We start from the raw sequence: 16317 nt of genomic DNA, 5'->3' as shown, positions 1-16317 counted from the left end.
CGACCGGTAGGAGGCCACGAGGAAGACCCAGGACACGTTGGGAAGACTATGTCTCCCGGCTGGCCTGGGAACGCCTCGGGATCCCCCGGGAGGAGCTGGACGAAGTGGCTGGGGAGAGGGAAGTCTGGGCTTCCCTGCTTAGGCTGCTGCCCCCGCGACCCGACCTCGGATAAGCGGAAGAAGATGGAAGTTGCCTTAAAAAAAAGGTAAATGTCATGATCTGTACCTCTGAACATGTCTTAGGTCATGCCTTGTCATACTTTTTGTTGTTATCTTCATTAGAAAGAAAGCTTACCGTAGCATAACAAATACTAAAAGTAATGATAGTACAAGGCTAGCACAAACATAAACAGTCACCTGTGGCGATCACAAATCCCACAAAGACTGGCAGGGCGAGATGGGTATATAAAGGGCCGTGATTACTGGCAACAGCAAGTGGGGGACACTAATCAATTAACAGAAAATGGTGTGCACATAGCAACCAGAACATAAACAAAGGAAAGAGCACTGAAACAGAAATATAAACCAAGGAAAATAACAACAAAAAGCATGACAAGGCATGCCTGCAGGTCACAACAGTAGATCTATTAACTCGTAAGAAGCCAGACCAATTTATGTAAAGAAAATTTTTAGCTTAGCTGTGGGCCAAAAGGGAAATTAGCCCAGGCATCATCCTCTATATGGCGCCACAAAGATGAGGGGAAGTTTTTTTGTGCTCAATGCTTATAAAGTCAGAATATGCGTGTCAAATGAGTGCCCTCTACAGGTGGGATATTCTTGACTGCTCAGATGAGGTGCATAAAACCTTTTCTGATCAAATTTATATGTATAAAATAATAAAACAATTTGTGCTGATTTTTTTTTTTTTAAATTAACATAAGGAACTCAGGATTACTGGCTACAATGAGCACGTTTTGTATGCAACATGATACTGACAAAGAATGTTCTCACACACGCCCATTGAATGATGAAAGTAGAAATTGTTTGAATGTCGAAATGGTTTAAATGTTGAAGTGGTTTCAATGTTGAAGTGGTTTAATGTTGAAATGGTTTCGATGTTGAAATTGTTTGAATGTTAAAATTGTTCAAATGTTGAAATGGTTTGAATATTAAAGAGTTGTTGCTAAACTGAAATTCTAGTGGAATGTAGAAATGGTTTGAAAGTTCATATAGTTTAAATGATCAATAATTAGCTAAAATGCTAGCATAAAACGTTAGCATGCTAACATTAGCATGGTAACAGGGGAACAGCTAGCATACTTGTAAGATGGCACCAAGTTACAAAATCCATGATTATTAGGTTTAAAACATTCAAAATTGTCAAGACTTGGACTTTGGCTTGGTTTGTTCTCCCGTGGTGCAAATGAACTGGACTGGTTAAGGCTTGAAGGTGGGTACATGATTTATTTTAAACTATCAAAAAAGGAATAAACAAAAAGCGCGCACAGTGGCGGAGAATAAAACTAGACTTTAAACACAAAACTTGCACATTGGCAGAAACTATGAACAATTAAACAAAACACTAACTGTGGCTTAACGAACAAAAACTTACTTGGCATGGAACCGGCATGAAAAAAAGAGTAGCAAGGGTCATCAGGGTGTGGAGTGTGCAGGAGCATAAATGTGGTGATGTCGTCAGAACGAACAACAGAAAATGAATGAACTTAAATACTATGGACATGATTAGTGAAAGCAGGTGCGTGACTCGAAACGTGAAACAGGTGCGTGACGTGACAGGTGAAAACTAATGGTTGCTATGGTGACAAGAGTGTACAATGAGTCCAAACGTGGAACAGGTGCGTGACGTGACAGGTGAAACTAATGGTTGCTATGGTGACAAAACAAAACAAAAGTGCACAAAAAGTCAAAAATTTAAACTGAACATTACTAAAACAAAACATGATCACACAGACATGACAAAAATTATCTTAATTGTTTGCATAAAATGTTAGCAGGCTAACATTGGCATGCTAGCATTGGTATGCTAGCAGGTGAAAGGCTAGCATATTTTTTAAGATGGTGCCAAGTAACTAAAGCCATGATTATTAGGTTAAAAAGTAAAAAATGTAGTTAAAATGCTAATGTGATGCCTTCACAATGTGGAATATATATGTTTTTTTTGTCAATCACTTTTTATTGACAGAGGTTATAGCCGTTTTCCATCCATGTAGTGTAAAGCCAGAAATGAAGAGTGGAACTAATGTGTAGTGAAGTAGTTGCCCGTAGGTCCCTTTCTAGGTGTGGGTATTTCCTCCCCCACCCCTCAGAGGAAACTTGGGAAGCTTCAAGGATTGTTCGTGTCTTCACTCTTCTTAAACATTGCCTGTGTTTTCCAGGTCAGTAATGTTGTGAAATATATCAAATGTAAACGTTTGATAATTAAACACCTTATAATTCAAATGTAATATGATTCAGCGACAGAGATTGATGTTTTAGTGCCTTTAGACTTTAATACCACTGTGTGTTAGCATCTAGCTAGCTCTTCTTTGCGTGTGGGTCAGTTGAGAGCAGTTAACCCTCTTTTTATGCCAACCGAAGAGCACTGCAGTGTGTATATATAGTTCTGTGTTGTAAAGAAATACTCTTCTATTTTTATCTCACACAAGGTCATATTATTATCTGTGTAAATATGTTATTGTTGTTTCTTATATTTGTAAATAGATAATGAACTGAGTGATGTGGACACCGTATTTTCCGCACCATTAGCCGCACCTAAAAACCACAAATTTACTCAAAAGCTGACAGTGCGGCTTTTAACCCGGTGCGCTTTATATATGGATAAATATTAAGATTCATTTTCATAAAGTTTCGGTCTCGTAACTACGGTAAACAGCCGCCATCTTTTTTCCCGGTAGAACAGGAAGCGCTTCTTCTTCTACGCAAGCAACCGCCAAGGTAAGCACCCGCCCCCATAGAACAGGAAGCGCTTCTTCTTCTACTGTAAGCAACCACCCGCCCGCGTAGAAGAAGAAAAAGCGCGCGGATATTACCGTACGTTTCATTTCCTGTTTACATCTGTAAAGACCACAAAATGGCTCCTACTAAGCGACAAGGATCCGGTTCATGAAAAGACGCAATCTCTCCATCCTCACACGGATTACTATTTCACAGCAACTGATATTCCTGTGAACCGCACTGTGGATACTGTGGATACAACGGGAGCACGTACGGTGAATATTCGCACCACAGGGAATGAGAAGTCGTCCTTCACTGTGGTTCTAGCTTGCCATGCTAATGGCCTGAAACTTCCACCCATGGTGATATTCAAAAGGAAGACCTTGCCAAAAGAGACCTTTCCAGCCGGCGTCATCATAAAAGCTAACTCGAAGGGATGGATGGATGAAGAAAAGATGAGCGAGTGGTTAAGGGAAGTTTACGCGAAGAGGCCGGGTGGCTTTTTTCACACAGCTCCGTCCATGTTGATATACGACTCTATGCGCGCCCACATCACAGATGGTGTCAAAAAACAAGTGAAGCACACAAATACAACACTCGCCGTCATTCCGGGTGGATTAACCAAAGAACTCCAACCGCTGGATATTGGTGTCAACAGGGCATTCAAATCACGACTGCGAACGGCGTGGGAACAATGGATGACCGAAGGCGAACACACCTTCACTAAGACAGGCAGACAGCGCCGGACGACATACGCCAACATTTGCCAGTGGATCGTAAATGCCTGGGCAGATATTTCGGTCACAACTGTGGTCCGAGCTTTCCGGAAGGCAGGATTCACAGAACTGCTGAACAGTGACACTGACTCCGATGACTTCGACGAGACGGAACCGGCCATTTTGGATCCCACATTTGCCCAACTTTTCAATTCGAACACCGAAGACGAAGAATTCGAAGGATTTACGAATGAAGAATAACTTCAGAAGGTGAGCGCTATGTTTATTTTGTGTGTTGTGACATTAACGTTCGAGCAACATTATGTTGCTATTGCTCTGCACTATTTTGAATTTTACTATGTTTGTGATTGCACATTTGCGTACATTTTGGGACAGAGTTGTTAGAACGCTGGTTTTTAATATATTATTCAAGTTTGACTGACCTATCTGACTGTTTTTTTGACATTCCCTTTAGCGCAGCGTAGGCGCGGCTTATAGTCCGGGGCGGCTTATAGGTGGACAAAGTTTTGAAATATGCCATTCATTGAAGGTGCGGCTAATAATCCGGTGCGCCTTATAGTGCGGAAAATACGGTACATTTTGTTTGACTCCAAGTGTACTTCCCAAGGACATTTCATGTCTAAATGAACTTCCCCATTTGTGAAAGAGTTTATTACTCAAGATGTTTCTGTAACAACAATATATAGAAATGTGAATATACAGAAGTATATACCATTATTATAGCTATTGTGCTATGAAGAAGATATGTTTTGAGAATGTAATATTGAATTTAGAGAATAATAATTATATTGTCATTGTGGATTATAGGAAATATATATAATGTGTAATAAAGAGTGGAAACTTGGGAAGCTTCAAGGATTGTTCGTGTCTTCACTCTTCTTAAACATTGCCTGTGTTTTCCAGGGGTTAGACTATGAACACAACCTTTTGTCTACTGAACTCACACACCTGTGAGACCTGTAACACTAACATAAAACCATATTGTGCTCACCTTAGCATGGTAACAGGGGAACAGCTAGCATACTGGTACAATGGCACCAAGTAACGAATAATCCATGATTATTAGCTTTAAAACGTCAAAAAAATAGCTAAATTGCTTGCATATAACATTAGCAAGTAACGAAATCAATGATTATTAGGTTTAAATTTCCAAAATTTGCTAAATTGCGAGCATAAAACTTTAGCACGCTAACATCAGCGTGCGAATAACCAAAGCATGCTAACAGGGAAAAGCTAACATACTTCTTAGATGGCACCAAGTAAATAAATCCATGATTATTCGGTTTAAAATATATAAAATGAGCTAAATTGATAGCATAAAATGTTAGCAAGTTAACATTTGCATGCTAACTTAAGCATGCAAACAGGTGAAAGGCTAGCATATTTTTAAGATGGCACCAAGTAGCAGAATCCAAGACTATAGGGGTAAAATGTTCTTAATTAGCGACTTGCTAATATAAAATGTCAACATGATAATGTTAGCATGCTAACATTACCACCGTTAGCATACTTCCAGGATGGCGCCATGTCATGAAATTCATGAACTGAATAGTTTTGTGTTAGAATCGTTTGAGAAATGAGGGAATTGCAGAACTTTGAAAAATGTCCCATTCATTTCAATGGGAAATTCCTGGTAATTCAGGAATTTGGGGAAAAACTGAAATTTTTTAGAATATAGTAAATATCACAATTGCCATTTTAATGAGATGAATGGGTAGGCATTGTAATTTTTAGAATTGATCGGGAAATGTTGATATCATAGCACTTGGGTATCTTGGAATTTCAGGAAATCTTTTTTCAGGAAACAATATTTGGAGCCTGGAAAATTGGTGGTTGGAATGTCCACGATGTCGAAATGTGTGGAAGGTACTGGTTTGAATCGTTGAGAAAGGTGGAAATTGTAGAATTTGGAAAGATAGTGCATTCTTTTCAATAGGAATTTCCTGGCAGTTTGGGAATTTCGGGAAAAACGGGAATGTTTTAAGTACAGATACTAGCACAATTGCCCTGGATGAAATGAACGGTTTGGTGTTGGAATTTTTCGAATTAGTCGCGATTTGTGTTACTGAATTTCCGGAAAACCAGGAATTTGTCCAGTTTCAAAAACAATTTGGTTTTATCCTGACAAAGATGAATGTTTCGGACAATGGAATGGTTGAAATTGGTTGAAACATGTGGAAGGAGTAGTCGAAAGAATAAAAGGTGGAAATAAAGTTTTGGAAAACCGAGAATTCTGGGAAACCCTGGAATTTTTTTTAACTTGGAAAAATGGTAGTTTTGATTTCCAGGATGGTGGAATGATTTGAATCGGTTGAATAATGTGTGAATTGTGGAAGTTTACAAAACGGTCAATTAATTTTGAATGGGAAAAACGTGCCAGTTTGAAGTTGGAAGGGTGTGAATCAGATGAAAAATGTGGAAGGTAGAGCGTGCCAATATCGGCGGAAGAAGAATAATAAATTAATTTTGGTGTAGAACTAACAGCACTGCTGAAAAACTCCATGTGGCTGTGAACAGGCACCTGGGACAATGAACAATATCAGGCGCAGTACATTATCAGGATATTAATACTAGACTGGTTGAAATGATAAAAAATGTGATAATTATCGTACAAATACAATAATTATTGTACGTCTGGCATTGCTGCACACACAGCACACAGAGGGTCATCAACTCAATCCACTATCTCGATCTTCTCAGCATGAACACAAAGCGTGTAGGAAAGCCCACCCACACTTCACCAACATGGCGCCATTTAAGCTATGACCATCACCAAAAACCAGGTTAAACTTGTCGTAGGTTTTTTTGGACAAAACTCATTCATACTAAAAATGGGGCCTACAAAAAAACAAGGTTCCACTGTACTTTGAATTGAAACAAATAACATCCATCCATCCATCCATCCATCTTCTTCCGCTTATCCAAGATCGGGTCGCGGGGGCAGCAGCCTAAGCAGGGAAGCCCAGACTTCCCTCTCCCCAGCCACTTCGTCCAGCTCCTCCCAGGGGATCCCGAGGCGTTCCCAGGCCAGCCGGGAGACATAGTCTTCCCAATGTGTCCTGGGTCTTCCTCGTGGCCTCCTACCGGTCGGACGTGCCCTAAACAACTCCCTAGGGAGGCGCTTGGGTGGCATCCTGACTAGATGCCCGAACCACCTCATCTGGCTCCTCTCGATGTGGAGGAGCAGCGGCTTTACTTTGAGCTCCCCCCGGATGACAGAGCTTCTCACCCTATCTCTAAGGGAGAGCCCCGCCACCCGGCGGAGGAAACTCATTTCGGCCGCTTGTACCCGTGATCTTGTCCTTTCGGTCATAACCCAAAGCTCATGACCATAGGTGAGGATGGGAACGTAGATCGACCGGTAAATTGAGAGCTTTGCCTTCCGGCTCAGCTCCTTCTTCACCACAACGGATCGATACAGCGTCCGCATTACTGAAGACGCCGCACCGATCCGCCTGTCGATCTCACGATCCACTCTTCCCTCACTCGTGAACAAGACTCCGAGGTACTTGAACTCCTCCACTTGGGGCAAGATCTCCTCCCCAACCCGGAGATGGCACTCCACCCTTTTCCGGGCGAGAACCATGGACTCGGACTTGGAGGTGCTGATTCTCATCCCAGTCGCTTCACACTCAGCTGCGAACCGATCCAGTGAGAGCTGAAGATCCTGGCTAGATGAAGCCATCAGGACCACATCATCTGCAAAAAGCAGAGACCTAATCCTGCAGCCACCAAACCGAATCCCCTCAACGCCTTGACTGCGCCTAGAAATTCTGTCCATAAAAGTTATGAACAGAATCGGTGACAAAGGGCAGCCTTGGCGGAGTCCAACCCTCACCGGAAACGTGTCCGACTTACTGCCGGCAATGCGAACCAAGCTCTGACACTGATCATACAAGGAGCGGACCGCCACAATCAGACAGTCCGAAACCTCATATTCTCTGAGCACTCCCCACAGGACTTCCCGAGGGACACGGTCGAATGCCTTCTCCAAGTCCACAAAGCACATGTAGACTGGTTGGGCAAACTCCCATGCACCCTCAAGGACCCTGCCGAGAGTATAGAGCTGGTCCACAAATAACATATGATTTTTAAAATATTTGTAACAATGAAAAGTATTGAGTGGCTTTGTTAGCTAATGTGAGCCTTAACATTACAATTTTAGGCTAAAAGCCTGAAGCACGTGCATTGTCATAGCGATATTTTCATACAACAAATCTTCTCACTCGAGAGCCCAGGTCGAACTTGAAAGTGTTGTTGCCCTCGTCCACTCTGTCCCCCAGTGCCATCTGCTTGGTCTTCATAGCATTGTAGAGCACCGCTGTGATCTTTACCATCTCTTTCACTGCATAGCCATCAGCCTGGTAAAGGCGTTTGGTGTTCATCCTTATGTGAGCTTTCGTTGCCTGTTAAACAAAAATAGCAGGTCTTTAACAAATGGATTTTTACAATAATGTGTTTTTAACTTGAGATGTTACCATGAACTGAGCCACGGTCTTGATAAGGAATATTCTTTCTGACTCTGTGTTCATGTCCGTTGGAATTTCCAGCTGAGGATCATAACTACATCGACAAAAGTATGAACAAAATGAATTAGAGATTGGTACCAGACAGTGTGTAACAATAATATAGTCATATGTGGGTGGCGTGGCGCCATGCCAGAAGCTTGAGGGTTCTAAGTTGGGTTCCAGGTTCAATTCGACCTGCCGCCATCTTAGTCACGGCCATTATGTTTTTGGGCAAGACACTTCACCCTTGCTCCTGATGGGTCGTGGTTAGGGCCTTTGCATGGCAGCGCCCACCATCAGTGTGTGTGAATGGGTAAATTATGTATAATGTAAAGCGTTTTGGGTATCATTCCAGGTATAGTGAAAGTAAGTAAAAGTTCAGTCACACTTTTCTAGCAGATGTATAAATAGTAAATGGGTTATTATTGTATAGCACCGTTCTACCATCAAGGTACTCAAAGCGCTTTGACACTATTTCCAAACTCATACAGACATTCACACACTGATGTCTAACCAACATAAGTGCTAACTAACATAAGTACTAACCAAAGAAAGGACTTATAAATAAACAACAAAAAATATGCTTACATACAATGATGTTGTGATAAAATTAATAGAGTATATTAAAAATGAATAAGTTTCTTAACTTAACTGTCAATCAAAATTAAAGTGCAAATGAAAATACAGCTTTGCCACTATAATCCAACTATTTGCACTTACAAAATGTATTTTATGACTTTAGCTCCAGGCTTGTTCTGTTTGTTTGCTATTGTCATTACTGCCACAAGTGGCCAACCAATGGGCCCTGGTGTTCCTCGAAAAAAGCAACCAGTCGCGTAACTCGATAGTGGGGTCTATTGAATTACGTAGTCGCGTAAAAAAAAAAATGCAACTTTAAGTTTCGGAACGCCGATTTGGATATCCAAATAACACTCCCACTGTAAAATTGCAATTATCACCTTCAATATACAACATAAACCTTATGTTTTCGCCATGGGTTTACTTTGTTTGTCAGTTATTTAGCAACATAAATAGGTTTCTAAACGCCGATTTGCATACTTGCCAACCTTGAGACCTCCGATTTCGGGGGGAGGGGGGTGGGCGTGGTCGGGGCGGGGTGGGGCGGGGCGTGGTTGGGGGCGGGGCTAAAAGGGGAGGAGTATATTTACAGCTAGAATTCACCAAGTCAAGTATTTCATAGATATATATATCTATGAAATACTTGACTTGGTGAATTCTAGCTATATATATATATATATATATATATATATATATATGTATTCCTCAATCTGATTGACAAACACTTTCCCAAAGACAACATCCTAAGAAAAGTATTCAACAAGAACAACATTAAATTGAGCTACAGCTGCATGAACAATATACGACAAATCATCTCAAACCACAACAAAACAATTGCAAATGAGCCGTCGGCCCTCAGACAGAGCGACTCCAAAACCAACAAAGGATGTAATTGTCGAAAGAAACCTGATTGCCCTCTCAACGGGGGATGCTTACAAACATCAGTTGTCTACCAATCTAAGGTAATACGCAAGGACATTAACACATCCGACACATATGTAGGATTAACCGAGGGAGAATTCAAAACCAGATGGAACAATCACAAGGCTTCTTTCAGGAACAAAAACCTGCGAAATACCACAGAACTCAGCAAACACATTTGGGACCTCAAAGACAATAATGTTGAATATTCAATAACATGGCAAATTCTTGCATCCAGCACACCTTACAATAGTGGTAATAAAAGATGCAACCTATACTTGAAAGAGAAACTGTTTATTATTTACCGTCCAGACCTGTCATCCCTCAACAAGCGCAGCGAAATTGTAACAACATGCCGCCATAGACGGAAACACCTCCTAGGTAACACATGAGCCAATCACCACGCCCCTAGGCCAGCCTGTACCCACCCACTCTGTGCCCTATATAAACCATGGTATGCGAATGCTCCCATTAAAATCTCCTGACGATTGAGGGTACCCCCCTCATGAAACAGGCCTGTAGAGATGAAATAGTCTTGTGATTTTTTCCCCACACATACATATATATATATATATATATATATATATATATATATATATATATATATACGTATATATATATATGTATTTTATTATATATATATATATATATATATTTATTTTATTATATATGTATATAAAATAAATACTTGTACTACTTATTTTATTGTATGTATATATATATATATATATATATATATATATATATATATATATATATATATATATATATATATATATATATATATATATAAATAAGACAAATACTTGAATTTCAGTGTTCATTTATTTACACATATACACACACATAACACTCATCTACTCATTGTTGAGTTAAGGGTTGAATTGTCCATCCTTGTTCTATTCTCTTGTCAATATTTTTCGAACAATGCTGAACATGATGATGCATTCTGTGTGGCACGCACAAAAGTGCTTTCATCAAATGCACTAGATGGCAGTATTGTCCTGTTTAAGAGTGTCACAACATTGCTGTTTACGGCAGACGAACTGCTTTACGGTATACAAAAACGTGACTGCTGTTGTTGTGTGTTGTTACCACGCTGGGAGGACATTAATGAAACTGCCTAACAATAAACCCACATAAGAAACCAAGAACTCGCCCTCCATCATTCTACAGTTATAACGTTATTGGGCAGGTATGCTGTTTATGTTGTGGGTTAGCGGACTCAGGTCCTCATGGACCTGAGTCCGCCTGAATTTCGGGAGATTTTCGGGAGAAAATTTGTCCCGGGAGGTTTTCGGGAGAGGCGCTGAATTTCGGGAGTCTCCCGATTTGTGAACTTGCTCACGCTGTATTTGTCTACCTGCGTACTGTGGTTTAATATACAATGTGAACTACCTCACGAATGACTACTTACTTGTGGAGTATGTTTACATGAATAGTCTACACGAGGGAGCTGCTGTTTTTGATTGGTTTTGTGTTCAAGGAATAGTTTAAATACTTGCGTTAGTAGCGAAATACATGCTCAGTAGCAATGGGTTGCCGAAATCGATGGGTTGCCAAAATCGATAGAACCCTGTTCCCTGTGGTTAAGAAACACTGAATTAGGCTTTATTTGACCCCTAAACCAAAATGAGTTTGACAGTCCTGCTCTAAATTGTCCATAATTGTGAATGTGAGAGTCAATATGTATTTGTCCTCATCTGCAGTTCATGTTTTCTTGTGATGGGCTCACAAACAGTCCACCTCTTGTCCAATAATACAAATGTTGGTATTAATCTGATACCAAGTAAAGACAGGCCCACTGTGGCCAATATTGATACCATTTTAATTGGCCATTTCACAGGATCACTGAATGAAAGGCAGACAGAACATATTTGTATCAACACACTTATTTGTGAACAATTAATAATATATGAATACATCAATGTAATACAATGTAATGAGCAACAAAAATGCAACGATTCCATGTTATTACATACAATGTTTGCGTAAACTAAAGTCACCTAGTGTGTGTGTGACAATCATTGGTACTTTAACTTTAACAATAGTGCAAAATAAGTACTTAACTACTATGTCTTTTTGCCACCTAAAGCCATACTATTACTTATTTATAAACAATATAAGATTATAATATTTGAATACAACAAAAAGCACATATGTGTACAAATAAACAGAAGATAACTAAAAAAAGATTTCCCTCATGGACATACTTGCCAACCTTGAAACCTCCGATTTCGAGAGGTGGGGGTGGGGGGTGGGGGGGCGTGGTTGGGGGCGTGGTTAAGAGAGGAGGAGTATATTTACAGCTAGAATTCACCAAGTCAAGTATTTCATATATATATATATATATATATATATATATATATATATATATATATATATATATGTATGTGTGGGAAAAAAATCACAAGACTATTTCATCTCTACAGGCCTGTTTCATGAGGGGGGGTACCCTCAATTGTCAGGAGATTTTAATGGGAGCATTCGCATACCATGGTTTATATAGGGCACAGAGTGGGTGGGTACAGGCTGGCCTAGGGGCGTGGTGATTGGCTCATGTGTTACCTAGGAGGTGTTTCCGTCTATGGCGGCATGTTGTTACAATTTCGCTGCGCTTGTTGAGGGATGACAGGTCTGGACGGTAAATAATAAACAGTTTCTCTTTCAAGCATAGGTTGCATCTTTTATTACCACTATTGTAAGGTGTGCTGGATGCAAGAATTTGCCATGTTATTGAATATTCAACATTATTGTCTTTGAGGTCCCAAATGTGTTTGCTGAGTTCTGTATATATATATATATATATATATATATATATATAAGAAATACTTGACTTTCAGTGAATTCTACCTATATATATATATATATATATATATATATATGTATTTTATTATATATATATATACAGTGAATTCTACCTATATATATATATATATATATGTATTTTATTATATATATACAGTGAATTCTACCTATATATATATATATATATGTATTTTATTATATATATATATATATATATATATATATATATATAAGAGAAATACTTGAATTTCAGTGTTCATTTATTTACACATATACACACACATAACACTCATCTACTCATTGTTGAGTTATGGGTTGAATTGTCCATCCTTGTTCTATTCTCTGTCACTATTTTTCTAACCATGCTGAACACCCTCTCTGATGATGCATTCTGCTTCATCTCCTTGTTATGCACTGCACTCTCTAAAAACCGTGGATGTTATTGTCACATATGCATGTACAGTAGATGGCAGCATTGCCCTGTTTAAGAGTGTCAAAACATTGCTGTTTATGGCAGACGAACTGCTTTACGGTAGACGAAAACGTGACTGCTGTTGTTGCCGCGCTGGGAGGACGTTAATGAAATTGCCTAACAATGGTAATGGGTTATACTTGTATAGCGCTTTTCTACCTTCAAGGTACTCAAAGCGCTTTGACACTATTTCCACATTCATCCATTCACACACACATTCACACACTGATGGCGGGAGCTGCCATGCAAGGCGCTAACCAGCAGCCATCAAGAGCAAGGGGTGAAGTGTCTTGCACAAGGACACAACGGACGTGACTACGATGGTAGAAGGTGGGGATTGAACCCCAGTAACCAGCAACCCTCCGATTGCTGGCACGGCCACTCTACCAACTTCGCCACGCCGGGTTAAAAGAAGGGGTTAAAAACAAAACAAATTGTGCGCCAGCAGCATTCGTGAGGGGCAGAGACAGAGAGAGAGTGAGAGTTATGATAAACGCGCATGCGTCGCCAGGCTCTGCTTTTTATCCATAGATTTATCAGATTTAATTTTTTATTATCTATAGCAGGGGTGTCAAAAGTGTGCCCCGGAGGCCATTTGCGGCCCACAGCTAATGTTTTAAAGGCCCACGGCACATTCTAAAAATACTATTAAAATAAACAAAAACATAACAAAAGTGAAATAAAAAAGCTTAAAGGTGAAATGTAATTTAGAAAAAGTTGCAATGTTGACTAATAAAACAAAGCTGTTTTTTTTTTCTTCTTTCAAACTGTCATTGCTCAAAACATAATATTGAATAAAAATCAATGTTATTTTGAATTATTGACCTATCCAAGGTTCCCATTACTTCACATCAAATATTCCACTAAGAAAAATATTTTTGGTGGAAGATTTTGCAAATTTGGTAAATAAATAACCAAAAAATGTATATTTTGTTGTTTTCTGACTGTACTGACAATAAATCCACATAAGAAACCAAGAACTCGCCCTCGATCATTCTACAGTTATAACGTGATTGGGCAGGCACGCTGTTTATATTGTGTGAAAGCGGACGTGAAAACAGGCTGTCGACACGTCACTCAGGTCCGCATGGAGCTGGAGGGGGCGTGGCCTCCAGCTCCGCCTGAATTTCGGGAGATTTTCGGGAGAAAATTTGTCCCGGGAGGTTTTCGGGAGAGGCGCTGAATTTCGGGAGTTTCCCGGACTCTAGAAACAGCCTCATTTCCTGTCCATGCCATATTCGGGTACACGGAAACACAAGCACATATAGGGATAAAATGTAAGACTTTATAAATAAAATAAATACTAAGTTAAAAAAATAAAAAATAAAAAATGGTACAATAATATTTAAATAATCACAGCACATGAATTACTTTCCCTGCTCAAATAACAATAATAGATTAAATTAAAAGTTACACTTTATTATTAAAGGGATATTTTGGACGTACCATTGAGCAAGCCATATAAGGATTTCCGCCACCAGTGTGAAATTGGGCGTTCGGAAGTTTTCCACCGATATCAAGCGAGGAAAGCCCAACGCTCTCATCATCTCTGTGAAATCTGTCAAAGAGGACTTTTTAAAGCAGTAAGTGTTTGTACATCCACATAAAATAGAGTAATACTTACTTTGCAAATCCCTGAAAGACATGGTGAGTGCGGGCTGAGTGGCACACGCACACGCACACACACGCACACGCACACACACGCACACACACACGAAACCAAGCCTTGTTTCCGTGTCTGTTCAGTTCATTCTTTAATCTTCATCACGCATGCTATTGTTTGTCGTTGTCCTCACGTCTTGATGGCATGATAATAAACATCTACAGTATTGACATGGATTAGGTGATGTAACTCTTTGAAGTTGCAGATTTTAACGTGGTCGTCACGCAACTGATGACAATGTCGTGTTCATTGTAGTGTTCCGTCGTGCACGTCTGTGATCTGTTGTGTTTATCTGTTGGAGTATTCAAGTGCGCGATAACTTTCTTTCGGCACAAGCATAACATGCGCCACAGTCAATCAAAATTTCAAAAGGGACAAGCGGGAGAAAATGGATGGATGGATGGATGGATGGATGGGTCCTAAAGGTGTCATCAGTATGATACGAGCGTGATGAGATCAATATTTTTTTATTTTTTTCAATATTTGTTTAGTTTCACAAATATCTATAGTTTATGAAAAATTGTATGTAATAGACAATGAGGGTTGCGTTATTTTGTTGAAGTTGTATATCATCATCAATCTTTATTTATATAGCCCTAAATCACAAGTGTCTCAAAGGGCTGCACAAGCCACAACGACATCCTCGATACAAAGCCCACATACGGGCAAGGAAAAACTCACCCCAGTGGGACGTCGATGTGAATGACTATGAGAAACCTTGGAGAGGACCGCATATGTGGGTAACCCCCCCCCCCCCCCTCTAGGGGAGACCGAAAGCAATGGATGTCGAGTGGGTCTGACATAATATTGTGAGAGTCCAGTCCATAGTGGATCCAACATAATAGTAAGAGTCCAGTCCATAGTGGGGCCAGCAGGAGACGGGTCAGCAGCGTAGAGATGTTCCCAGCCGATGCACAGGCGAGCGGTCCACCCCGGGTCCCGACTCTGGACAGCCAGCACTTCATCCATGGCCACCGGACCTGTGCCCCCCCCCCTCAAGGAAAAGGGGAGCAGAGGAGAAAAGAAAAGAAACGGCAGATCAACTGGTCTAACAGGGGGGCTATTTAAAGGCTAGAGTATACAAATGAGTTTTAAGATGGGACTTAAATGCTTCTACTGAGGTAGCATCTCTAATTGTTACCGGGAGGGCATTCCATAGTACTGGAGCCCGAATAGAAAACGCTCTATAGCCCGCAGACTTTTTTTGGGCTCTGGGAATCACTAATAAGCCGGAGTTCTTTGAACGCAGATTTCTTGCCGGGACATATGGTACAATGCAATCGACAAGATAGGACGGAGCTAGACCGTGTAGTATTTTATACGTAAGTAGTAAAACCTTAAAGTCACTTCTTAAGTGCACAGGAAGCCAGTGCAGGTGAGCCAGTATAGGCGTAATATGATCAAACTTTCTTGTTCTTGTCAAAAGTCTAGCAGCCGCATTTTGTACCAACTGTAATTTTTTAATGCTAGACATAGGGAGACCCGAAAATAATACGTTACAGTAGTCGAGACGAGACGTAACGAACGCATGAATAATGATCTCAGCGTCGCTAGTGGATAAAATAGAACGAATTTTAGCGATATTACGGAGATGAAAGAAGGCCGTTTTAGTAACACTCTTAATGTGTGATTCAAAGGAGAGAGTTGGGTCGAAGATAATACCCAGATTCTTTACTCATTCGCCTTGTGTAATTGTTTGGTTGTCAAATGTTAAGGTGGTATTATTAAATAAAT

General features: G+C 40.1%; 1 protein-coding gene across 3 annotated transcripts in view; it reads right to left on the bottom strand.

Annotated features, from left to right (window-relative positions):
• Positions 1 to 14700, bottom strand: part of LOC133616086 (clusterin-associated protein 1 homolog) — a 45588-nt gene extending 30888 nt beyond the window's left edge. For 2 of the 3 annotated variants that reach the window (XM_061975166.1, XM_061975168.1), the window contains exons 1-4: positions 14545 to 14700; positions 14367 to 14478; positions 8111 to 8195; positions 7859 to 8038 (exon numbers count right to left, since the gene is read on the bottom strand). In XM_061975166.1, coding sequence (XP_061831150.1) covers positions 7859 to 8038; positions 8111 to 8195; positions 14367 to 14478; positions 14545 to 14566 — 399 coding nt within the window. In that variant the 5' untranslated portion in view covers positions 14567 to 14700. Of the gene's footprint in view, positions 1 to 7858; positions 8039 to 8110; positions 8196 to 14366; positions 14492 to 14544 lie in introns of all 3 variants that reach the window. The other variant, XM_061975167.1, reaches the window with a different exon arrangement.
• Between the last annotated feature and the right edge of the window lie 1617 nt (positions 14701 to 16317).

Source organism: Nerophis lumbriciformis, linkage group LG15 (genome assembly GCF_033978685.3).
Source record: "Nerophis lumbriciformis linkage group LG15, RoL_Nlum_v2.1, whole genome shotgun sequence".
Taxonomy (NCBI): domain Eukaryota; kingdom Metazoa; phylum Chordata; class Actinopteri; order Syngnathiformes; family Syngnathidae; genus Nerophis; species Nerophis lumbriciformis.
The sequence above is the reverse complement of the archived record's forward strand: the minus strand, read 5'-3'. Positions and strand labels throughout refer to the sequence as shown.